This window comes from Varanus komodoensis, unplaced genomic scaffold (genome assembly GCF_004798865.1).
Source record: "Varanus komodoensis strain SLA01 unplaced genomic scaffold, ASM479886v1 scaffold41, whole genome shotgun sequence".
In the NCBI taxonomy this organism is placed as follows: domain Eukaryota; kingdom Metazoa; phylum Chordata; class Lepidosauria; order Squamata; family Varanidae; genus Varanus; species Varanus komodoensis.
This window is the reverse complement of record NW_025335954.1, coordinates 4,886,713-4,913,130: the sequence shown is the minus strand read 5'-3', so window position 1 is coordinate 4,913,130 and position 26,418 is coordinate 4,886,713. Positions and strand designations below refer to the sequence as shown.

Sequence of the window (26,418 nt, the reverse complement as noted above, 5' to 3'; positions counted from 1 at the left end):
GCCAATTCTTGACTTTGGCCCTGATGTGGACACTATCGCTTTATGTATTCTGATGTGATCTTACGAGTAGCAAATGATCTACAAAACTAGCTACTACATTTGTCCTTGCAATAAGGATAGCTTTATACTGTATTAGTAAAAGCTTACCGGTTGGTTGACTGCATTTTGGATCAGAAAATTTATACATTAGTATAAAAAGGAGTTTGCCAAACCTCTAAATTGGCATAGACATTGCAAAGGAAACTGGGGGAATGCTAGTTCTTCTTGAAAAAGTTCTTACTTCCCCAGGGTAAAACACAAGAATGACATTCTGATCAGAAACCCAATTCAGGATGTGTTCCGGATTGCAATAAATGTTGGCAGTGTGTTCTGGGATATGCGGAAATATCTCAGTATTGTTTGAAGACATATCATATTGTCTGAATCTGCAGGGGCTTGCTGAAGAGGTGGGACTGACCATGGCAGAAGATGAGTTATTATATCCTGGCTTGGATAAAGTGGCTGGCGAAGAGTTCCTGCAGGCAGCATTCCAGATCATGCTTGAGGAAGGCGTCAGAAAAGGGATGGATGCCTCTGAAAAGGTAAGGCTTTCTGAGCATATTTTTACGGTAGGACCTTTGGGTTTCTCATTCTTCTGGGACACAGATGGCCAGCCTCTCTATTACAGTATTATTATACTGCTGTATATTTCAGACAATGGTATGGACCAGGGGTCTAAAATGTATTTGCACACACAGACCAATTCACAGGACTGACGTTTCCAGAGGAGCTACAGATTTTAGCAAAATGGAGTAAGGGGACAGTTTCTTCTTTGTTTTTCTATCCTGTTTTTATTTCCGACTGCCCCATAGATTCCAATGGGAAGGGAAATAACTATCCTGAACTGGGACAGTTTCCTCCCATTTTAGGGAGCATGCCCAGGAAAGGAGGATGCTTTGGATCTGGTGGGGGCATATTCTGCCCCATTCCGTGCCTCTCCCCACATAATGTCCCTCCCCTTCTGCCTTTGCTGTCATTGGAGGAGCAGTGGTGGAGAGGAGCGGTGACAGCAGTGGAGCTTGGCAATGCTGGTCAAGGTAGTCCTTTGCAGAAGACCTCCCTTTGTCCCCTCAGAGGGGGATGTCAATGGAATCCTCCCAGGGATGAAAGGTTTGCACCCTAAACTTCTTATTCTAGTGTGTCTGGACTAGCAAGAGTACTTATATGGCTGCTCTGAACTCTTGAAAGACTCTGTCGGAGATCCTGTAATGAATGTCCCATGGTTTCATTTGACCTCACCCCTCAGATGGAAAACACATCAAGTTTGGTACTTTCTCTTACATAAGCCCCCTGAATGTTGTTTGCAATTTTATTGATGCAACAAATAGTTTCATATTTTTGTTATTGCATTTATTATTCTTATCTTTATGTGCAGCATCTTGGTAGAGGAAATGTGATTCACAACTTACTTTGAAACAAATAAGCTTCAGCACACATTCCTCCCCTCATTTCCACTCACTCCCTGCTCCCATGCACCACTGCAGTTACGATGGTGTTGAGCTGTTGCTGGCATAAAGCTGTAACAGCATAACAACATCCTTATGACATCAGATGCCTGCATCATCTGGGGTTGTGCTAGCACACACAGCTTGGTAGCAATCCTCTCCTCATTCAGTTGCTATAACATGAGATAGCACTGTGCTGTTGAGAGGTTTAGAATCATAGGAAAGGAACCAACCATCCTATTTGCAGGTGTGCGAATGGAAAGAGCCTGAGGAATTGCAGCAGATTTTGGACCTGGATCTAAAAGACTGTGGGGAGCCACAGGAGAAGTTGTTGAAGCGTTGTAGGAATGTTATTCGATACAGCGTGAAAACATGTGAGTGTTTTGCACTGATAACTAACATGCAAAGGGGTATAGTTCCTCACCAGTGTCTGTAGGACTATTGTTGCTGTACCAGTTTTTGTTCATTAGCAATTAGTAAAGTTTAGGTCTTGTTTCCATCTTACCTTGTGATCATGACTCCTTAGTTCAGTCTGTGATTTTATTCATTCATTCATTCATGAATTCAAGAGGTACCAAGAAGTTACTTTAAAGTAATGAAGAAGGTTCCAAGCTAATATAGGGTTCAGGCTATATCCCTTTTTTCTCAGGTTAAGTGACCATGCAATAAGTAACATGGGTATCACATCATACATAAAGACAAGTGGATTTAATATATGCTATCTGCACAGTGATTGAAAGGTGACTGCAATTGTAAGCCAATGTGTGTGGCTAAAGCAACCTGGAATTTTCTGTCCTTGAAAACATAAGGCTAGGATTCAGGAAGCCCTAAAGAAACCATTATGAACATTCCTGCAAATATAAATGATATAGAAATACACATGTAAATAAGTGCTTAGTGAAGCAGCATATTTTGTCATTCCCCACCCACCGCCCCCAGCATTCACATGAATGGAGGCATTCCATGGAAGCTTTTGTGGGAGTTATTGCAGGCAGCAAGCCCCTTCCAGCAGTACATTTTCCTAACTTGCTTTGTACAGGAGTTCTTTATTCCCTCCACCCACCACAAAATAAGTTTGCATTGCATAAAATGATGGCAAAGACACATCAGCACAGAACCAAAGTTTCCTTAATTTTGCCAAACTAAACATATTCTTTCTCTTCCTCTCTTTCCCAGGTCACCCACGTTTTTTCAACCAGCTGTTTTCAGGCCTTGATCACCATGCTTTGGCTGGACGGCTGATCACAGAGATGCTCAACACCAGCCAGTATGTGTTTGCCATTTTGAAGAACATTGGCCTCAAAAATTAGGTTACAGGGGTCTGCTCTTAAGTCTGCTGTGACTTTCCTGGACTTAAGGCAAGGGTAATGTTTTAATGGGAGTGGAAAATTATTTGGCAAAAGGCATTGCTTCCTATTTCTTTCATGCTGTGCTGTTGCATATGATCAAACAGGTTTTGCAAGGTTTTGAAACAATATCCAAACCTCAAGGTGAGAATGGGATTAATGCCATGGACACCAATCCTTTTTAAAAACCACTTTCAACAATATCCTGTCAATGGATAATTTGTCTTTATCCTTGATCCAGGAAGAGTATTCATCTAGAAATTAAGCACCTACTCTATGCAGCCATTCAATCTGTTTTTCCCTACTAGAGAAAAAAATAGTGATGTCATGTATTTTATGAGTATTTTCCCATCTACCACAAGCTGCAGCCAATGAAGCAAAGCAGAAGGTAGTTTATTTATGCATCTGTTTGTTTACTAATCATCTATATACCTGTTTTTTCTCCATGAAACTGTACATAGTTTGCCTTCTCCACTTTACTCCCATAAATCAATTCCCTCTGAGTTACTTCGGTGGAGAAATAGTGACTGGTCCAAGCTCACCCAGTGGGCTTCATGACTGAGTGAGCAGAGGTGACATTCTAGTCATCCTAGTTTGACGTTTTAACTGTTACATCTTATTGGCTCTCAACCAGTGAGTGAATACTAATGTGGCATTGTCTCATCACACCTTTTCTCCTCTTACATATTCCTGCAGAACCACAGCTTGGTTGCCCCAAGACACCTAGTACCCGGTAGTCAGGAGGACCTAAAGGCCTTCTCCAATCTGGGCTTGTTTGCACTATACCATTGCTTCAGATTTATTTTCATTTGATTTTATTTCAATACTGCCCAATAGCTGGAGCTCCCTGAGTGGTGAACAACACTTTATACCAACTTAACTGTCATGTCTTCCTCCAAAAGAAAACTAGGAATGCACCCAGTTAAAATGGCCACATAGTTGGTCATGTTTTGAGCTTGCTCCAGCCTCCTGTGCCTCATTATCCTGATAATTGTCAAATTTTCTCACTTGTGATAAACTATGCTTTCCTTCTTTGTCAAGGATGTAGTGTTGTTTTGGGCTCTTTGTCCTGATGACAGCAAGGAAAGCCACTGGAGAGCTAATAACCCCTCTGTTTCTTCTGTGGTGGTGGCAAAAGCCCTGCCTGAAGAAGAACTTGAGGGAGAAGTTATGACATAGTTTAGAGTTATAGCTGGGGACTTAAAGACAATTTAAGCCTCCATAGCTGTGTTACAGGAGTCTATTGATGGGGACAGGGCAGGCTGGATCTTTTGCAAGCTTGAGTTTCACAGCTGAAAGATTAATCTGGGGTTTAGGGATGGTGGTTTGGCAGGATGCTGAAAATTCTGTTAGAGATTCCCAGTCCACCTCATAGAATTGCAGTTCCCAAGGTAGGTTATTCCACTGTACAAGGTTTTCAACCCAAGGCTATTAATTGGCTGTTAATTCACTATATCACCTTTTCATTTCATTGTATAATTGAGAACTGAGCACAACAGAGTGTTTCCTTTCCTGCTTTTCTGTTGGATAGCCTCTAAGCACTGTGATATAACAGAGTAGCACAAATACACAAATAAAATGCACTTTCATTTACTTTCCTAAATAAAAACTGCATTTCCCCTGCTGAGTTACGAGACAGAGCAGCAAACTAGATGGCATCATCTAAAGAATCCGTAAACAGCCATGATTAAGGGAATGATGCACTCACGATTAAAACCCTGTGTAGAAAAGGCCTCAGCTTGTAGAATTGGTGGATGGGAAAAAAACACATTTGTTTGTCATTTGTGGCACTCTTTCCTTACAGCTTTCAGTGAGCTTACATTGCCTGCTTAGTAAGAGTTAAATCTGATTGAAATCCCTATATGCCCTCACACCCCTTAAGATCGGTGGGGAGGCCTTGCTCTCGGAACCCTCCTTGAAGGAAGTATGGAGGGTGTCTACCCAGAGGAGAGCCTTCTCTGCAGTGGCGCCCAGGCTACGGAATGCGCTCCTCGGAGTGGTCCACCTGGTGCCAACGTTATACTCTTTCCGGTGCCGGGTAAAGACCTTTCTATGTAACCATCATTTTAACAATTAAGGGTTTTAGATTTTTTGTTTTCTTTTTGTTTTCACAGTTGTACTTCCTATTTTATTTTTTCCTTTCTTATTTTTTAGTTTATAATGTTCAGTTTTAGATATTTTAATAAGTGTGGGTTTATTATTGTACTTTTGGAATTTTATACTATGTAAGCCATCCTGAGCACTTGTGTGGAAGGGTGGGATACAGATGATGATGATAATGATGGGGGCATTCCATATAAGTGTGCCTCAGATTGCATTGTTCCCTCTAGGTTATGGTATTGGGTTTGATCTAACCAAAGTTAGTTGAACTTGAATTCTATTGAAATAAATGGACCAACTTACTTAAAGCAAGTCCCACTGATTTCACTGGGTGCTACATTCAACTAATTTAGAGTGCTTCCAGATGAGGCTTCTATGAAGCCATCACACTCCATCTTCATGGAATTGTATGTGGGGGCAGGGGGGGGGGTGTCCAGATGACATCATCTTGCACTCATAGCAATCCAGTGTTTCCTCATTGCTTCTTCCATCTTTTTCCTTACCACTGAAAATTTGTTAACAAGCAAAAGATGGACTTGCTCATAATGACTTCTAACGAGTAACCACCAGAGCCCTGTGTCTGGAAGCCCAACACATTTTTTTCAGAGTACTCAGAAATCAGTATTTTTATGCCTGGGAATACAAGATTCTTCCCCCAGAGAATGCATCAATACCATGTTTGTTTGTGCAAGAAGTGGTAGCACAAGTGTCAGAACAGCTCTTGGATGCTCCCTGTGACTTAGTGAATAATGAGTGACCCAACTCTCTCCCACCCATTTTGCAAACTCTTTTTACAAATTTTATTTTATTGCACATTTTAGTACATTGCTGAGTGGCTCTGCTTTCCCTGCCGAGCAACTTAGGTGGTGGCATTCTCATCTAGCTGCATGGTTTTGCACTCCCAATTTCCCTCCAAACATTCACAGAGTGGTTTTGACCTGGCTCAGAAGTGCTGTTGCTGAGCGAAGCTTGAGAGTTGACCTGTCTGCAATTGTACATGGGTGACCTGGGTAAACATATGCACCACCTGTTCCTCCTTTTCTAGGTACACATATGAGATTGCCCCAGTATTTGTGTTGATGGAAGAGGTGGTGCTGAAGAAGCTGCGGGAGCTGATTGGCTGGAAGAAAGGAGATGGCATCTTCTGCCCTGGTGTGTGAAGCCTCCTGCTGCCACAGGGTGATATTTACCATTACTTGTTTTAGGGCTCATGTATACCAGTAATTTTCTGTGGGTTGCTCAGTGCTCAGCTCAAGCCAATTTCATCCACTTGGACTGAATACGTCTGGGAATTTCACCACAGAAATACTATGGTAATCTTGAGATTTGGTAGGTCGCTTCTCACATGTGGGTAGGTGGCAACAACCTACCTGTGTGGTCTCTCTTCTTCTCCATGGCCTTCAAGTAGTTTATGACCTCTAGCCTTGAATTTGAATGCCCTTCAAAGCTTGGATCTCTTCCCTTGCCTTGGAACTCTTATGGTTCTTTTCCTTGCAGCACAATGTCATCTTTTGGCAAAGGGAACAGCCTCACACCCGGGCAGGCTTTTTGCCCATCCATTTAAACATTGGTCACACTTGCACATCACACTAACTTACCCTGCCAATAAGCCACAATGAGTGGGTGTTTCCCAAACAATCCACAGAGTACCCAGTAGATGATCAGGATTACCACAGGTTGTTTGTCCCTTTCCTTCCCCACCTTCCCCCTCGATACTTCCCTGGGTGTCCCATGGGACACTATAGCAGGAGCAGTGTTATTCCCCCACACCAGGATTGCAAAGGGTTTCCCCCATTTTAATGTTTTGTTTTCTATAGATCATGAGCTCTGGTTTGAAAGCCAGTTTTCACAATCTCCATTTTGACAGTTAGCCCCTTCAAAAACTGGTCAAGCAGCTAAATAACACACACACCCCATCACTAACAAACAAGGATCTTGCCACAAAGGGGTGTAAATCACTCAAGTCTTTGGATTGAGTTGACAGCTTGCCCTTTGACAGCTGTCAAACTAAACCAAAAAAGCTAGTTGGGGGTAATCCAAGTTCAGCACCAAATGTTCTTCATTCTGCAATATGGGCAAATTTCTATAATATTCCTTATCTACAAAATGTTTACATCGATTCTTTATTATTTGCACCGTGTTTTCTGGTTTAGCTAGCTAGAGTCCTGGTGAAGGGACTATGCAAGGCTTCGCTGCTTCCCCAGCCACCTGAAATTTCACTTAATCAGGCCTCTGGCTTCTGAGATGTTAGCTGGCATTATTACTAGCTACTGAACTGTATCTTCATAGTCATGAAGGCTCAGAGCTTGCTTTCAGTTAAAACTGATACTTTCAGGAAAATGTATTGTGCCTGAACATCACATTCTGTGCCGTTGCTGCATTACTACAGAATGAGGGCATACACATAGCTCTTGCGATACATATTTCTGTGCAGAATAAAATGGAATTATGTTGATCATGAGGATTATTTTTCTCTGCAGGGGGCTCCATCTCCAACATGTATGCCATGAATGTGGCACGGTTCCACTGCTTCCCAGACTGCAAGCAGAAGGGTAATTGGGCAATCCCAAAACTGGCAGCTTTTACTTCACAGGAGGTATGTTCTCCTTTCAAGGCAACTCTTTTTTAATGTCGAGGGGACTGGAGTCTTTACGTTAGGTCAGGGCCAGTCCTGCTCTTAGTAACAGTGAGCCAGCCACCTGGGGAAGCAGATGGGTGGAAGGGTGGGAGCAGAGTACTGAAAGGCAGAACCATGCATGCTAGCAAGCCTGTCTGGCACCCACTAAGCTAGTCTGTGGCCTCCATGACCAGCACTGAAGTAACTGTGGCTGACTGGAGTCTGCATGCGGAATGGGCACCAGGACCCTCACTTCAGGTGGTAAAATGTCTGGGGCCAGCTCAGATCCTGGTTCATGTTAGCCTGCTTCATTGAGGAGGAAGAGGTTCTTCCTACAGATTTTGGCTGTAGGAATAACTATCCTTCCTGGTGAGAGGTCCCTAGTGCCCATTTCTCCACGTGTTTGTACACTCCTGTGAGTGGGAGAGCTGAGGACAAGCTCTATCATTTAGGGTCAGCATAGCCGCTTTTGTCAACCTCATTCAAGCCTGTAAGAGGTTGAAGCGGGGGGAACTTCTCTTTTCTCTGGGATGTTCACTGCTGTACCCTCTCTCTCTCTTCTCTCCTCCAACCTAGTCATTCTATGCCTGCAATTTCCATCCTGTTTTTTAAGATGGGAACTTTTTAGCTCAAGGAGATCAAGGGTCTTTCAAGATGGAAGGCTCCTAGTGCTTGCTGTCAGAAGACACTGTGAAGCTATTTCACCTCCCTCCACCCCACCCTTAATGTTCTTTTTCTGATAAGAGAAAAGATGGAAGAGGTGGTGAGAAGAAGAAAGCTACAAATGACAGAAAACCTTATCCAGGCACCCCTGTAAAATTCAGTGAATGAGGCAAGGTGATGGCATGACATTCGTGAGACAGCTTGCTTCGACTGTGCAGAACTCCCCCCACTTCCCCTCCCCAAAACCCCTCTTTCCCCTGGCCTGTAAGGGCCCAGAGCAGAAGCAACCATCTTTAAAATTTTCCAAGCCCCTTAAAAACATCGACTGAGGACATGATCTAGGCATGTTCATTCAGGAGTAATTCCCATTGAGTGGAATGATATGCATAGGTTGTGCATTTCTTTAGTCCGTTCCTCTGAAGTCTGTGCATTCTTTGATTGCTGTTTCCACTGCTGTACATGTTTGAGTGCTCTGATCATTGTTGTATGAATGCAATCTTCCCCAAGAGGAAGGCTATTGGAGGGCAAGGTAAATATTCTTTTTATGTAAGAATAGAATGAATATACCTTAGAGCTAACGGGGTGGGATAAAAATCAAAGCAATCAATAGAGTTTATAGGACTAGAACAACACCACTTTGTCGAGTTGTCTTTCTGTCTTCCCCATCAACCGATTCATCAGATTTTTAGAAGGACCTGGCCAAAGGAAAATAATAATTAAAAAAAACCCCCCCTACATGTCAAAAGATGTAGGACTAAGTGCCAGGAAAGCCTCCCTGAGGAGGGAATTCCAGAGTCAGGGGACCACAGCTGAAAAAACCCTGTCAATTTTCTCTATCTGCATACCTTCATCAAGTAGATCGATATTATTATTCCCATGTATTGTAAAGAAGGGATTGAGGCTAAGAGAAAGTGTCTTGCCTAAGACCACAAAAGTCCTTGTTTTTAAAGCCTCATGTCGCAGGCAGCCTATGAAAGAACATCCATTCCCATATGTGCCTGTTGGTGTGTAAGAATCTCTGGGTGTCCCGATCTTCCAGAGCTAGATGAGTGGAGAGCAGATCCTGGTCCTTTTTAGCTCTGATGCCCGCTTCTGGAATGCTCTTGCTAAGAGTATAATGAAGATTACACAGATTGGATTTATGTAACTGGATATAAGCCATGTCTCTACCAAATCGTGCTGTTGTTTATAAGCAATTGATTTTACTTAATTAATGGCTTAATTTTGTTATAAAGCAATTATAATTAATTGTTTATAAGCAATTAATATATTAATTGTTTTTCTATTAAAGACACAAACCCACACAGCAATTTACAATCAATAGCATTAATCATTATTTGGACATAATTAAAAAAACAGATTGAGTTAAGGAGAATCAGTTTAATTGTCCACAATTACAAGAAAGCTTATAAGAGGGTCTTGAGTTGAGGTAATCCCTATTCCCCTTTTTTCTTCTTTTGATTCCCTTTCAGTGCCACTACTCCATCCAGAAGGGAGCAGCTTTCTTGGGCATTGGGACAGACAATGTCTACCTTGTTGCAGTTGATGAAAAGTAAGAGTTTCCATAACTGGAAATCCTTGGATGTATACCTAACCAGACCCAAGGTTCCCAGCTGTACTAGTGGATCATCTAATCCAGCAGGCATCTGCTCTAAGGAAAGATACTGCTCTAGCAAAAACATCCTTGACAGATGCCTTTGCACCTTTCCTGGGAAATCTCTGAAGACAGAGATCCAGCTACCACTATAGGCTGCATATTCCATTGCTGATCTACCTTTTGAATTTATGAATCTTCCATACCCCAACTAATGAGAGCCCGTGTGGTGTAGTAGTTAAGAGCATGGGACTTGGAACCAGGAGATCTGAGTTCTAGTGCCCACTCAGTCATGGAGCCAACTGAGTGACTTTGGGCCAGTCACAAACGCTCAGTCCAGCCTACCTCACCGCATTGTTGTGGGGACAAGCTTGAAAGCAGGAGGAACAGAAGTATGTAAGCTGCTTTGCATTCATTGTAAGAAAAAAGCAGGATAGAAATCTAATAAATAAATAAAGTAAATGGACAAAGGGAATGTTGAGAATCTGAACTTCCTTTTTAAAAACAACTACAACTCAAATTTCTAGCTCTTAAGACTGCAGATATAATTTTCTTCAAATTATCTCCCATCAGAAACATTTCAAAATAGTTAAAGTGGCACATTTAGTCAGAACCTAGAGTTACACTGAGGAATACTTAGACCTCTGTGTCATTTCACATATAGCCTTTTATTGTGGAGTAAAACAAAATTAGTTCAGCTTTTTAATAAGCCCTTGAAGTGGTTGTACTTGTCTCCAGCTATAGACTTTAGTTCTGTATGGCTCTGTATGCTAAATGTTGATCTTCACAAGCAGCAGAATAAAATAGAGCAAACTTTTCAGACAGCAAATAAGTATGGGATCTTTTTTAATGCTTCCTTATAGGAAAAATATTTGTCTTGCATGTAGAAAACTAGCATTTTAAGATGAAGTCTATTTCTCCTGTTATGCTAGTTTTCTATGCATGGGGAGTTTCTCACAAGGAAGCATTCAAATATGATATTCTATATCTGGAGGCTGAAATAGTAAAATCTAGAAGAAAAAACATTGTTTGATTCTGTTTTTTCTGTAGATTAGCTGTTGGCCAAAGTAACTGAAGCAAGGAGATATTTAGGAAATGACCTTCATGCCCATGTCACTTTAGTCATTTCTTTCTTCCCCAGGGGAAAAATGATCCCTGCTGAGCTGGAGAAGCAGATCAATTGTGCCAAGGCTGAGGTAGGTTTTGATATGTATTGATATGTGACATAAGTGTATTTCCCCCTTCTCACTCACCCCAATCCATGTAATTTTGATAAAAGAGATTAAGTGTCATGACATCATTACAGTAATTTTCTTCCTGCTACAACTCCAATTCTTTATCTGCCACATACTGAATTCAATGATGTCATATAGCAAGCATGCATTTAACGAATATTATCAAAGAGTCACAAAGAGATTTTTTAATGATAGCATTTATTGTGCTCTAGTGATTCCTCCCTCACAGTACTTTGTGGGTGCTTTTCACAATGTTGTCATCCTCCAGGATCTCTCCCATTATTTGCAACCATTTTTGTGGGCAGCAAAAGTATAGTATTATTTGGAAAATGATGAGATAAGTATTTAGTCAGTGCTGCTGTACTACAGTGCTACCTAGTGCCTGTATAATGGAATGGAAGAAAACATGAAACCCTGGAGGATAAACATATGTAAAGGAGCTGATCTCAATCTCACAAAGAATCTGAAAGCAGAAGCCTCAGTAAACGGGTGGATTGGAAGCCTCATACAGAAAAGTTCATGGGGTGAGAGAGGGTGTGGGTTGGTGGCAGCCACATGGCCCCAGTAATAGTTCTTTTGGCCCACTATGAAAATATTTTTTCTCCACCAATGCCTGTTCTTGTGGTTCTTCCCTTCCAGGGGGCTCTCCCATTCTTTGTCAACGCCACCTGTGGCACCACTGTCCTGGGAGCCTTTGACCCTGTGGCCAAGATTGCAGAGGTGTGTGCGAGGCACAGGGTCTGGCTCCATGTGGATGTAAGTACAGCAACACCAAGGTGGGAACCCCCTACAGATCCTTGGGAGTGCGGGGAGGTACCTGCTGTAGGGGGCACAGGGTTGGGGGAGGAACCTCTCTATCTCTGCAACCTGGATGCCAACAGACCAAGAGGATGCTTTTCTGACATATTGGCCAGGATCCAAAGGGCCATGCACAGTGTTGCACATGCCCGCTAAATGCTTTTCTGGTCCCTTTCCTATAATGTTTTCTGTGCCTGCCCGCTCTCTAGAAGTCGCATTCAGTGTAGCGTGAGGGGCTGTGGCCAGTGGGTAAAATCAGCTCTCACAGAGAAGCTTTTGCCAAAACCCAGGTCTCCTTGGATCTTGGCCAGTGTTTTATGTCCACAGAAGTATATTTTGATGCCATCCCAGTTTGTTTGTTTGTTTGTTTAAGGTTTTTGTGTGCCATCCCAATTACTAAAAAAGTCTCTGGGCGGCTTACAGAGAGCAAAACCAAAAACAGTTGTACTGTTTCTCAAGGGAAAGCGATGTCTGGCTTCATCTCCCCTCCCCTCCCCTTTGGTCCACTGCTGATCTCATGGTCCCAGTCCTCTCAGGCTTGGATCATATGCAGCAGCGTGCAGGCAGCTGTTTGCTTGTGTGCTGCATTCACACCTCATGCAGAGATGCAGCAGGCAGCCTCCTCTGGGAGATGTGAATTATTTCCTTACTGGCCAGCTTGCCTTTGTGGAGGAGATGCAAACAATGTAAGAGGGGGTGCCAAAGCACACATATTAAGGCAGGAAAAGACTTGAGAGAAGCAGGGTTTTGTAGTGTGTACACTTCCCATGTGTAGTCATGCTTCGTAAATCCAGGTTTTGGTGTTTTGTGCAGAATTCAGTGTCTTGAGATGTTTTCCTTACCTAAAGAAAAAATGCAGCCAACTCTTTAACCCTCATAGTTATGGAGATAAGTGATGCTCTCCTTAGGAAAACCTATTCATGCTGTCAGTCTCAGTGGGCTCTGGCCCACAACCAGCCCTTCTTGGTCACTAGCCACTCTCCCTGTGACATGGTGGGGCTTCCATTGTTACTGGTAAGCTAGCGTTGCATTATATTGGAGTTATGCAAACATGCTTTGGGTATTTTCATACTGTGATTTCTGATCACACAAACTCCTTTCCCACCTGCTTTAGCCCAGATGGATCCATTCCCATGTTACATTTTAACTATACTCCCCAAAAGGCATCCTCTTCAACCATAGAAGCTGCATCATAGGAATGTAAGACCATCTAGTCCAGCATTCTGTTCACACGGTAGCCGATCAGTTGTCCATGGGAAGCCCTCAAGGAGGTCAGGGATACATCAGCACCCACCCACCCATGTTCCCCAGCAACTGGGGCACATAGGCATTCTGCCACAATACAGCAGCTAGTCAAACATCCTCCACACACAAGCCTCTCCATTCAGTAGTTCTAACTAGAGTGTCTCGCTGTTGTTCGTTCCATCAGTCCAGTGTTCCCAGGTCATCATTGTCAGTCACCTCCCCCAAATTTTGGGTGAAGTGGAATCTCTCCATGCTACACAGATAATCCGCATGGCCAAGTGTGCCGTTATGGCCTTCACATGCAGCAGCTGTCCCAGGGCAGCTGTCCAAAGCAGCAGTGCTGTGTGAACATCCCCTCACTCACTATTTCTATATCCTTAGACAAAACTCTGCTAGGTCTAGATCTTGAAAACATACTGCAAAACAAGATTCAAAGTGATACTGAAAGATGGATTCACAAAGAGCTTGTTGATAAGTGATGGTGTGCATGTCTAACTTGCATGTGTGAATGAGCTGACACAGGATAAAACTTTCCTAATTGCCCTATGTCATCTCAAAGACAATTCTTTTCCGTGAAGCAGAGGGTAACCATTAGTGGGGAATCATCGGGATGGCGGCCAGTGAAAAGCGGGGTCCCCCAGGGCTCTGTCCTGGGGCCAATCCTGTTTAATCTTTTCATCAATGACATGGAAGAAGGGGTGAACAATCTACTGATCAAATTCGCAGACGACACTAAAATTGGAGCAGTGGCCACAACTGAGGAGCAGGTACTCCAGATCCAAAAGGATCTGGACAGACTATGGAAGTGGGCAGGAGACAACAGGATGGCGTTCCATGTGGATAAGTGCAAGGTCTTGCACTTGGGGCATAGAAACAGGTGTCATAAGTACAGGTTAGGGGACAAGTGGCTGGAGAGCAGCACTTGTGAAAGGGACCTCGGGGTGCTGGTTGACTGCAGGCTAAACATGAGTCAGCAGTGTGATGCAGTGGTCAAGAGGGCAAACACCACCTTTGGTTGCATACCCAGAAGTGTGGCTTCTAGATCGAGAGAGGTATTACTACCACTCTATATGACTCTGGTGCACCCGCAACTGGAGTATTATGCTCAGTTTTGGGCCCCTCATTACAGAAAGGATATAGCCAGGTTGGAGTCAGTGCAGCGTAGGGCCACAAGGTTGGTGGCTGGTTTGCAGGGGATAGGGGATGAGGCGAGACTGAGGGAACTGGATCTTTACAGCCTGGAGGAGACTCAGAAGGGATACGTTGGCGACATACAGGTATGTGAGGGGATGTCACATGGAGATGGGTAGAGACCTGTTCTCCCCTGCAGAGAAAGGCAGGACGTGATCCAGCGGAGCAAAGCTCAAGGAGCCAAGGTTCCATTTGGATGCCAGGAAGCACTTCCTGACAGTCAGGACCCCGAGGGTGTGGAATGGGCTTCCACGGGGGGTTGTTGAGGCCCTATCGGTGAGGGTGTTCAAAGATAGGCTGGACATGCACATGGTGGGCATGTTGTGAGCAGAGCCGGCTGGAGCTGGGGGTCAGACTAGATGGCCCGGGAGACCCCTTCTTACTCGCTCTGATTCTATGATCCTTAAAGACTCATATGCCTCTCTTACCCCCCTGTAGGCTGCGTGGGGTGGCAGTGCCCTCCTCTCCCAAAGACACCGGCATCTTCTGCATGGGATTGAGAGGTAGACACCATTTCTTGTGGGGGAATGGGCTGTCAGTGGAAGGCACCACCAGGACTGTAACTCAGGGGGGCAACACACTGAGACTGAACGGCTGGCTCAGGTGAAAATGTGTCATAAGGCCTTCTATGCTTTCCTTGGCTTGTGAAGTCAGATGATTGGCTTCAGGCTGTGAACTCACTGCTGAAGCTTAGGGGATGTTCTTGACCTGCAGAACCAGTCTGAGGGGCCTGAATGCTGGTGTTGCAAGAGGGTCCTTGTTCAAGCCCCCTTTCAGCATGGACCATCACACGTGCCCGTTTACAGGCCCAGGCAAATGTGAATGAGCATCAAAACAAACTCAGACACACAGTCAATGCTGACCATCACATTGATTGCATTGTCAACAGGTACCTGTATCTGTCCTGATGGTGGAGAAATCAGGGCATTCACAAAATTCACCAGGATTGTCTGCACTGGCATGTAAATGTTGAAATTAACCTTTCTGCTGCTTCCTGAGTTTTATTTCAAATCCTGCAGCTTCTTCTGCTCACCACACACAGTTGCATTGCTCTTTCATGCTTAGGACATTTGGTGAGTGTGCTTATTGCTGAATCAGCCATGCCAGTGTGAGAGCCAACATAATTCAGTGGTTGAAGTGCTGGACAGGGACTTACAAGGTCCTGGTTTTTGTTTCCACTGGGCCATGAAGTTGACTGGGTGTCTTTGGGTCAGTCACTACCTCTCAGCCTAACCAACCTCACAGGGTTGTTGTTCTGAGGATAAAGCAGAGAGGATAATGTAAGCTGCCTTGGGTTCCTTGCAGGATATAACAAAAACAAGTGGCACGCCTGTTTTTCTGTTTTCCTCACAGGGCAGATTCCGTGGCTTGGAACCCTCACAAAATGCTTATGACTGGGCTGCAGTGTTCTGCGTTTCTCCTCCAAGACAGCTCCGTAGGTATTCAGCAACTCCCCCATCCTGGACAGGAAGGCAGTCTTTTAGGAATGAATTGGCCGGGACTGTTCCAATTTAAGAAGCCTCCCCATCCAATGTATATGACTGAAAGAAACCAAAAAGCTGCCTAGTCCAACCCTCTGTCCAAAAGGCAGGGTGATGGCCAGTACTCTGTGCATGAGGTATATGGCCTTGCTTGTTTATTTGCATAATTTCTTCTGCTAGCTATTCTAGGAAATGAGCTGTTCACTGGAAGCCCCCTCCCTACCTCCAAGGCAAATTCACCTACCTGCTCTCCTTATCTGAAGTTTTACTAGGTATTGGCCACATATATTTAAACCTGGTTTAATTTATATTTAAAGTCATAAGGACTAGAAACCTAAAAATAAATCAAAGCAGGTCTTCATAAGGGTTGAATTAATTGGCCATGATGAGATGTAAATTTTGAAGTGCCAGAGCCAGAGCTCTTCACTGCAGGTCACATAGCTATCTGCCAAGGAGCATTCATCGTCAACAGCCCACTAAATATATATTCACATCCTGCTTTTCTGGTTTTTAAATTTAATGAGGTTTACAGTCTGATGAAAAACTGCTTTGAAGAAAAGACCTCTAAAACTAGTCTAAAACTAAGAGTCAGTGTGGTGTGGTGGGTACAGTGTTGGACTGGGGACCTGGGAGATTTGGGTTCTAGTCCCCACTCATTCATGAAGTTCACTGAGTGACCTTGGACCAGTCATAAACTCTCAGCCTAATCTACCTCACAGGGTTGTTGTTGCAGTTGCTGTTGTGGGGATTAGTGGAGGAAAGCTATGTAAGCTCTGAGACTCACTGCAAGAGGCAAAAATGGGATATAAATGCATTGTGTTGATAACAACATAATAAATCACAATTAATTTTACAGGATGCAACTGCAGTCTTACACATATGGAAATAACCTCTATTGAATTCAGTGATTCTTACTTCTGAATCTTTTAGAAGTTTCAACTTGCAAAACACATTTGAGCTCTAACAAAATACATTCTACCTGCTCAGATTAAGCCTTTAACTTTTAATTAGAAATATAAACAAATCTGTAAAGTGTCACTACTTAACACTTTTGCTAGGATGGAGTAAAGTAGAAACCCCATCAAAGGTAAAAGTTATCTAGTTTTGCCAAACTCTTGTGGGTATTTATTTGAACTGTTGTTGTAACTGCTATTCAAGTTGTTGCTGCCTCTAGCCTTTTAATGGGCAGGTACAGGGTATACCTGTATTTAACTAAAATATAGAAATACTTCAAGCACTCTAACTTGACTCCTCCTTCCTGGCAGGGCTTGCTGCAGAGGTGCCACTGTGCCAAGGCCACCTATCTCTTCCAGACAGACAAGTTCTATGACATGGCTTACGACAAGGGGGACCAAACCATCCAGTGTGGGCGCAAAGTTGACTGCTTCAAGCTGTGGCTGATGTGGAAGGCCAACGGCACCAAGGGCTTGGAGCAGAGAGTGGACAGGGCCTTTTCCTTCACCAGGTGTGCACTGGGATGCAAGAGTGGAGCAAATGGAGTCAAAACCTCCACTGCTTTGTCAGCAGCCAGTGAATGGTATGTCGTTCAGCAGGTGAATTTCTTGCAGGTCCGTATAACTTCTTGACATTCTCCTTTTTTCTAGGTATCTGGCTGATGAAATTAGGAAGAGAGAAGGTTTTCAACTCGTGATAGAGGTAAGGCCTGCCTGACCTCCTGAACTTAACTTACGGCGGCCAGGGAATCCACGATCAGCAATCGGGCTCAGCCCTAAAACATATGAAAGGACATGAAAAAGATGGCCTCTGGGAATATCCAGAGTTCTCTCACCAGGGAGCGATTTCAGACTGCTTTTATTCATAAGCAGCTGTCTTATCTAGGGACCACCCTTTCATCTGATTTCAGACTGCTTTTATTCATAAGCAGCTGTCTTATCTAGGGACCACCCTTCCATCTATAGCCTGGTAATTCTCAGCTCTGACTGCATGGCTGCTTTCAGCAGGGTCCTTTCATAGCTCCACTGATAGGAATTGAACCTGGAATGTTCTGCAGGCAAAACACACCAGCTCCAAAACACATCATCCCCAATTAGGGATCAAGGCTTCCAAACACATTTGAGCACTAGTGTCTTTCTTTGGCTTTTCCCCAACATTTGCCTTTTTTCCTGATCAGCCTCTTGGCTAGTAAAAAATTAACTTTGTTAAGCGATGGTGCACAGAGTGATTAATGCTTAACTGTACACAGACAGATGGAGTGATTTTGTAGTTGCAGACATAAGTTTACTAAAATGTTCATTTGCGTGCAAAAACATCACACTACATAATAAGAGTGGGGACATGAGGCAGAAAAATATGGTCTCAAATACTTCCCTTGGGATATCTTGATCTTCTTTTATTTCCTTCTAGCCAGAGTTCATCAATCTGTGTTTCTGGTATGTGCCACCCAGCCTACGAGGGCAGGAGGGTTGCACAGATTACTCTCTAAGACTGGGGAAGGCAAGTATTGAGAAGCCTGCACTGGAAGGGATAAAAAATCCTGGTATATCACCATTCCACCCTGTGAAACCAAGAGGTCATTGGAGTTATACACATGCTCTTACTGCAACACTGTTGGGCTCAAGAACGGCTTAGCTTCCTCTAATCAGAAGTGGATTCTTCTGAATCATCGACTTCCTGGAGCCCCCACTGTCACCCCAAAGGTCATATGGTGTAGCCATCCAGAGATGCAAGTAATGGATGGCATACAAATTTAATAAATAAATAAATAAATAAATAATAAATATTTTGCCTCCCCTGAAATTGGTCCAGTGGATATAGCAAATAGCAGTAATTTTTGTGGGGATCAAGCAGAATGGCTTGTAATCAGTTTTCTAAAATACAAAATTTAAAACAGTTTTAACAGCTGAAACTGCTGATAATGGACCAGATAGAGACAACAGAAGTCATAAATGCCCTGTCACATGCCACCAAATCCCTGGGAGTCGAGGCCAATCTGAATGTGAGACTGAAAAGATGGGTGTTGGTACCCAAATGGTGCTCGAGTTTTCCAGGATCATGCTTCTTGAAAGCAAGGGGCACACTCCCCATGGTCCTTGTTTGCTAGCAGAAATTCAGCATTGATGGGAACAGAGCAGAGGGACCACAAAGAGACGGTTTTAGCGATTGATTTTTTTTGTGATTGTGCATGTTTGAAAGCCTCTATTTTACATTTTGTGCATATCTCAGAGGTAAAGCTCAAAGAGGCGATGGAAAAATCAGAACCCCTCTCTTCCCATAACATTAAACATTCAATCCAATTCTGTTTTTCCTGTATTAGGTGGCTCCTGTAATTAAGGAACAGATGATGAAGAAAGGGTCCATGATGGTGGGCTACCAGCCACATGGTGATAGGGTCAACTTCTTCCGCCAGGTGGTCACCAATCCAGCAGTCACCAGAGAGGACTTGAACTTCTTCCTAGATGAGATTGAGAGACTTGGCAGAGACCTGTAACAGTTCTGCCATGCTGCTTCTCCTGTCTCCCTCTAGCACATTTCTGTAATGACGATGGGATAGACTATCTCTGAAATTGAGGAAACTTCACAATGTGTTCTCTCCGCTTCCTTCTCTTGCAAACCTTGCAGAAATCCAGGGAAAGCTGCAGCTCTCTAGTCCTTATAACTCACTCTTCCTGAGTCAGCACCACATTTCTTCCAAGAGTATCTGGAGTAACTTCCACTGAGTAGAAGAAGCAACGCCAGAAAGGGAAATCAATGAGGTGGCTGCAAGGAACTAGCAAAAGTGGAGGACAAGGTAGTAAGGTAGCACCAATCAGCGTCCCAGCCCTGCTATAGAGAACTAAGACAACGAAGTCCTGTTCTTTGCCGTGCTTTCTTTTTCCTCTGCCCTTAATTTTTAAATAAAGGTTTACTGAAATCTGTTTTCCTGTTTTATGTCCTTAATATTTTTTTAGTGGACAGAACATAAAAGGACAAGACAAAGTGATGTACTACAGACCTTGAATTGATTAATGAACTCTTATTAACCTGTTCTTTATTATACAATTACCTCAGGGTGTACGTTGTATGCTACATCATGGTACAGTGGGGAGGTAGGGTGAAGCATTCATGACTGCTAAGAACTTAAAATTAAAAATAGACAATGGTGAAAACACCACAGGGAAAGAAACAACAAAGGGTGTGATGCTGTATCTTTCTAAACTTGGTCAGAAGGATAGTTAAGAATTTTTCGTATTATCTCACCAAAATCAAATCAATAATGCATCTATGTGGACAGGTGCTCAATGCTGACTCTAGGGGATGGTGGAGGACAGGAAGGCCTGGAGGAGTGTTGTTCATGGGGTCGCAATGGGTCGGATATGACTTCGTGACTAGCAACAACAATTAAAACAGTGAGATAAGGCAAAGACAATTGTGAGGATTCACAATAAAACAGGAAATCAATTATTTGTTTGGACGGTCTAAAAGCTACTTAGGACAATAGCTAGATATAAATTGTTGGACCCTTGTTGATGTTTCTGAGAGTGTTTTGCATTAGTAAAGGTGAGGGACAAGAAAGTGTATTTGCATGCTGTATTTACATGCAAACAGACAATTCTAGTTCTATGATATGTGCTGAAAATTTTGCCACCTGTCAGCTGTTAAGACAGTACATCAAAAATACTTGATTTTGATATACTGCCCCATTCCCTTAGGCTGTGGGTTTTTATTTGATTTTTATTAAATAGAAACACTCTTTTGTTTTAAATTGGACACCTGTCCACATATATGCATTATTGAAAAAGTTGCTTTATGTCCCGTTTGGCTGGAGATGACATGATTGACACCTGTCATTGAATCATATAGGCAGGGATGCCCAAGGAAGAGGACATCAGTGCCAACATTTGCTTTGGGAAAGTGAGAACTGAGCAAGGAAGAATCAAATCCTTTCCTCCCAGGCAACACTATATATCTGGGGCTACAGGATGTGCGTTGATAGGTTGCTTGCAAATGTGTTGGTATTTTCTGCCTGTTATTTTTGTTATTTTCCTCTCTTTTTTGTGAGGAGGCCTCATACTCAATGGCCACTTAAGCATTCAAGGGCAATGTTGACACGTGTTGAGATAGATAATGACACATCCTGTGTGCTGCTGAACTCCATCTCTTGCAAGGTTGTCAGGCAGGCTTTCCAGTCTACACAGTTGTTTTCAGGCATTCTTGCTCAGGAATGCATATACATCATGGTCGAGCTGTACCTCTTCCTGGTTGAGGATGGCATAGAGCCGGGCTGCAGTGGCTCCCCTTTTTTCACGCTTCTTCCAATCCCTAAGCATGGAGAAGACTCGCATGGTCGTGTTGTTGGGATTGTCCTCTTCGATCTGTTCCAGAACTGAGCATTCTACTCCCAGGAACCTGATTGCAATCTCTTTCCATGTCTTGCCCATGTTTCTGGCCAGCCGTATCAGCTCCTGGTCTGTCACTACCTTGGGCTGCCCTGCGAAATTGGAAGGGGTAGAAGAGAGTACAGTTATGAGACTTTCTCATAATTGAGAAAGTTATAGAAAATAGAAATAGAAAATTCCTGCCAAGGAGAGGCTGGAGCCGACAAAGCATTCAGAGATAGCAAAATGTACCCTCAGCTCACTTGGGACTGCATGGCAGCAGTCCCTGTAGGAGCTCCCTCAGAAGATGCTGGGTCTTGACATGGATCCTGGACTTGCACAGCCCCTCCTGATTCAGTTGCCAAAAAGAGGCAGAGCTGTGTGTCATCCGAGTGCTGACGGCACTTGGCTCCACATCCCCTAATGACTGCTCCCAGTGGCATCATACAGTTGGTACCCTATGGAATCTCAAAGCTCAATTGCCAGGTGTTCAAAGAACAATTACCCAATGTTGTTTGCTGGAATAAAACCTGCAGGTAAGACTGGAACTGTAGTAACATGGTGCCTCAAATACCCAGCCAGTAGAGTCAATCCAGTAGTATACCATGATCGAGAGTATCAAAAGCCAGTAAGATATTGAATAGAATAAGGAGAGCTGTAATCCCCCATTTGTCTCCTACTAAAAGTCATTCAAGAGAGCTACCAAGGCTAATTCAGTCCACAACCAGCTTGAAACACAAACTGAAATGGGTCTAGATAATCAGTATTTTCTCAAGTACCTTGCTCAAAAACAAGTTATTTGCTACTGGGCAGTAGTTACTGAATACCACTGGATCCAGAAGGGGTTTTTGCAGGAGTGCCACACTGTGGTCTCCTTAAGAACAACAGGAACCACTCCTTCATGCCAAGTTACACTTACCATTCCCTGGATTCACTCAGTTATCTCCCCCCACCCACACACTTTAATTAGCCAGGAAGGACAGGACTCTGGAGAGCACATGGGTTGTGTTAACAGTGCACTAGTGTGGTTGCTTTACATGTGGGTAAGATGGGACTTGTCAAATCTTTTCTTTGCTATAGCCCAGACTTGAAGATAAACATAAATAAATAGTGAACCACTTGCCTGGTCACTGAAAGGAAGAATGCAGCCAACAAAGCTTTACAGAAGGAATGTTGGGGTTGCATTCGGCATTAGATCATTTAAGTCCCATTCATTTCAAGGGTATGTTCTAACTGGGACTATCACCAGATTCAAGTCTTTGTTAGAATGTTTTAATTCTTTGTTTCATTATATACTGTTTCCCCAGAACTCCTGATGCTCATTTCTGAGGAGTACTATCCCATAACTTTACCAAGGAGGCAGTGTGGCATTGTCACAGGCTGACTTACTTTTGGTCCCTGAGATGGCCAGGTCTCCTACTTCTCAGAAAGTACCTGTCCACTGGTTTCAGAAGTGACCCAGATGCCTACTTATGCCGTTGCTGCTGGGTGCACGCTAGATGATGGCTCTTTTAAGAACGCTAGGACTGCAACCCATAGCCTGTATTCCCCAAACATCTGCCCATTCCTGCCTGACTTTGCTGTTATATCACTTCAACTTCGTCCTGTTTATGTTCAGTGGGGCAGTTGCACCATTGGAATTAATGGTCAGCCAAGAGCAGTGTGAGACATGAAAGTGGCGTGCTTAGGATAGGCCTGTTTCTGGATAAGCTGCAATTTTTAAGCAGCTGCTACAAGGCCTCCCAAGACTTTTTTTTTTTTTTGCAGGATACCTTACTGGCAGTTGTCCCTGTGTAAAACTGGCCGTGTTGTCGTATGTGAAGCCATCTTTTCCTTGGTTCACTGATTACATGCAAGCAGCTTTGGGAGCGTTTTCAGCTGAGAAGCAGTCTGAAAACTATTTTAAGTAAATAAAATTTATAGCCAAACTCAAAGCACTACTAAGATTTCAAATCAGCTTCAAAGAGGAAGCCAAGTCATGCATGGCCCTGGCAGCCAGGTGTGTGAACCAGTAAGAAGCATCCCGGGCAACCCATCTCCTGAACATTTGGTCGCCTAAATAAGGGCCACACTGAGGTACCATTGCAATCATCATTTTTACAGCAGGCTCAGTTAGGCCCTCTTTGCATGGACGTGATACAAATCTAAAACTGATCTTTTTCCACACTCATGAGGTGAAAAGACCCTGGGCTCTGGAACATTTTGACGGATTTTCTAACTTTGTTTCCCCTTGACACACTTCTACACCCCATCCTGCTGTATCCCACCCATCCTTTCTGATGAAGATCCTGTCCAATGACAAAGTCTGAGCGCTATTTCGTGGCTTTTCAGTTGGTCTTAAGAATGCCTTGGCGCCCTTTCTCGCCCCGTTCGGACTCTGCGCGCGCCTACTTTGCCAAGTGCCAGGACCTTACACGGGGGGCACAGGAAGAGAAAGGCCGCCACGCCATCAAGTAAAGTTTCTGGGACCGAGCCTTAGATAAACGACGAGGCCTAGCGAGCCCAGCTCGACTCACCAGCGGGTGGGGCCGCGCCAGCTGCTGCTTCCGCTCCCTTCCCGTTGTCGGCGCCACGGGACTTCGCAGTCTCCCTTCGGAGCTCGTGCACGAGATCCATTCGGGGAATCTTCTCAAGGATTTTGGCCGTGAACTCGAGTGGCTCGTTGGGGTAATGTTGCAAAAGAAGCTCCGCTAGCCCGACCCGGGTGAGGTTCTCACGCCTCCCGCGCGGGATATCGCACAGATGGAAAAGAAACGCGTTGAACTGGTCCTGCGTTAGTTCATCGAGGGTCCTCAGCAGGCGCGCCCTCTCCTCCATGCCGGAGGCGAGGGCTTCTCACTTGCTCAGAAGGGGCCCCGAGCAGCAGGGAGCGCGGGGCCGCTAACCCCAGCAAGATGGAGCCCACCGCTCGAATTTCTCTCGGTGTCGACGACCAGGGCGGGAAAGCTCGCTGGCTGCTCGAAAGGCGCACAAAAGGCGCGCGCGCGACGATGCTCTCTGCCGCTTCCTCCCTCAGGACGGATTTCGCTTTCTCTTTCTTTCGCGTTTCGCGGGAAAGGAAAAGCGGAAGAGACGTTGCCTGGCCGGGAGGTAGGAGAGGCGCCAAGGCTGCGCGGAGCAGCTTTCTCCCTTGTTGGTGGCTGCCCAGATGCTCCGGGCCACAGCTGCCAGCCTTATTGACCGCTGAGCCTGTCGACTGGGGCTGGTTTAAATGGAAGCCCGGAAGGTCTGGATGGCCCCAGACCGGATTTGAGGGCTCGAAGATTTGCTACCTTTTGCTTCTGCCGTCGGCCCCAGTTTAACGCCAAGCTCCTGCAGTTCTGTGGATGAACACCCACACTAGCACCCGAAAGGAGAAGGAATCCAGCCCGAAAAAGCCATCCTAACGCGTCCATCCTAAGTATATTTCCTCTAGAGGACGTCCCACTGATTTGGATGGGGTAAAGTTCCTTCGCTGTAGCTTCAGCGTTAGTTTAGCGCCCACTTAGCTAATTCTTGCTATGTGCCTTCCATTTCCGAACCCTGGATTAGCTTCACCCAACCTGGTGCTCTCCAGATGCCTCCTCGAGGATGCTGGGCTGGTGTTGCGGACAACACATTGGAGGAGCAGGCGCTTGCGAAAGGCCCCTTTAGGCCACCGCGGAAAGGAATTCGGATCAGCAACCAGTCTAGCCCTGCCTGCTTTTAATTAGTCTAAGTTGTTCCAGTCAGACTAAAGTTTTTGCAGTTTTAATGTCAACATTAATCAATGAAATAGGCTGATAATTAGCACAGAGAGTAATTCTGGTTTAGGAATTACTGTCATATAAGCATTATGAAATGCTGATGAAATAAAATCAGATCCAGAAATAGAATTATGTAACCAATGTTTAGGAACTAGAAAACTTGAAAATGCTTTATACCACTCAGTTGAAAATCCATCTAGACCAGGTGCTTTCCCCACTTCTATATTAGTTTTTGCTTTGGTAATTTCATCAGTTCTCAAAGGCAAAATTAAAAACTTCCCTTGAAACATACGTAGACTGTGAAAATTAATCAAGGTTAAGAAAGTTCAATTTCAGTAATTACTATACAATTGTGAATAACATATAAAAATGGAAGATTTGTATCTTTAAAATAGCTAAATATCTTGCCACTGTTGTCTTTAATTGCTGAGATATTGGTTCAATGGTTTTATTATCTAAACTGATTTGCCAGTGTTGTACTAGGCCATTCACCATTCTCCCAATGTCATAATTAGTGTATGTCTTAAATTAGTGCAGATTCTACCTGCTGTGAAAAAAATCCAACACATATTTAACATGTTGCATTTTTAATAAAATTCTGCATTTTGGAGACATGGAAAACTGCCAGCCTACTGCCATTCCATTCTGTTTTTCTCCCAAGAAGACCCAAATGTGTTGCAATTCCCAGTAGGTCCTTTATTGAGAAGCAGGAGCTTTTGGCTGCTTCTGTGGCTGCTTTAAGAACAGCTAAAAGCCTTTGAAAGGCACTGTTAGGCATCACTGATGGGCTGCTGATTCTAAATGGGAAATGTAATGAACTGCACCACTGGCTTGTGGGATGGGTGCGAGTACAGGAAACAAGATTCTGAGACGTGAGGATGCTTACACATGGAATGCTGTACTCCACAGCTGCTTAAGGAAGAGATGCTTATATGCTGGGAGAGGTCACATTATTCCACACTGTTTTAGTGCATGTAACATAGGCAGACTTATGTATGCATTTATTTAAGATTTTTCTATACCGTCCTCTTACCAAATAGTCTCGGGACAGTTTTACGAGAAAGCAAAGTAAAGCACAGCATCATAAATCCCAATTAAAATAGCAATTTAAACCTTAAAATACTGGGAAAATAAAAAGGTTTAGGCACAGGGAAAGATACTTTTGCAGTTGTTAGTTCTTAGTGATGGTACTCATGTGGGCAATGCTCCAGATAGACTAAACTTGGTCTTTGAAAAGATGGAGAAAGCTGCTTTTTATAGGTGGGGGGATGCGGACTGGTTGATGGTGAAGAATGTCCCATGGCTGGCTTTTCTACCACAGACAAAGTCCACAAAATAGCCATGGCAGGCTGACCCCTGAAACCTACATCAATCGTCCTTTGGGGTTCACGAGTGCCTGGAGAGCTGTGGTGCTCAAGCAGTTACGGGTGTTACTTCTCATCCCATCTGGGAGGAACTAACATGTGCACATATACAGGATCCTGGGCCCCAGCTGCCAGAAGGAACCCCAGCCCACTTCAGGGAAAGTCCACATATTCTAATTCTCACCCCCCATTTTTATAATGTTAGTGAGACTGAGTTTGTTCCAAACCCATACTGTCTCTCTGAAGATTTTGCATATGAA

General features: G+C 44.0%; 1 protein-coding gene across 1 annotated transcript; it reads left to right on the top strand.

Annotated features, from left to right (window-relative positions):
* The first annotated feature begins 452 nt into the window (after nt 1-452).
* On the top strand, nt 453-19,235 carry CSAD (cysteine sulfinic acid decarboxylase). Its single transcript, XM_044443261.1, has 14 exons — nt 453-581; nt 1,732-1,858; nt 2,661-2,751; nt 5,976-6,082; nt 7,411-7,526; nt 9,683-9,762; nt 10,946-11,000; nt 11,679-11,795; nt 14,712-14,776; nt 15,627-15,708; nt 17,020-17,219; nt 17,359-17,410; nt 18,119-18,208; nt 19,029-19,235. The coding sequence occupies exons 1-14, from the start codon at nt 459-461 to the stop codon at nt 19,200-19,202; spliced, it is 1,479 nt and encodes a 492-aa protein (XP_044299196.1). The 5' UTR covers nt 453-458; the 3' UTR covers nt 19,203-19,235.
* The last annotated feature ends 7,183 nt before the right edge of the window (nt 19,236-26,418 follow it).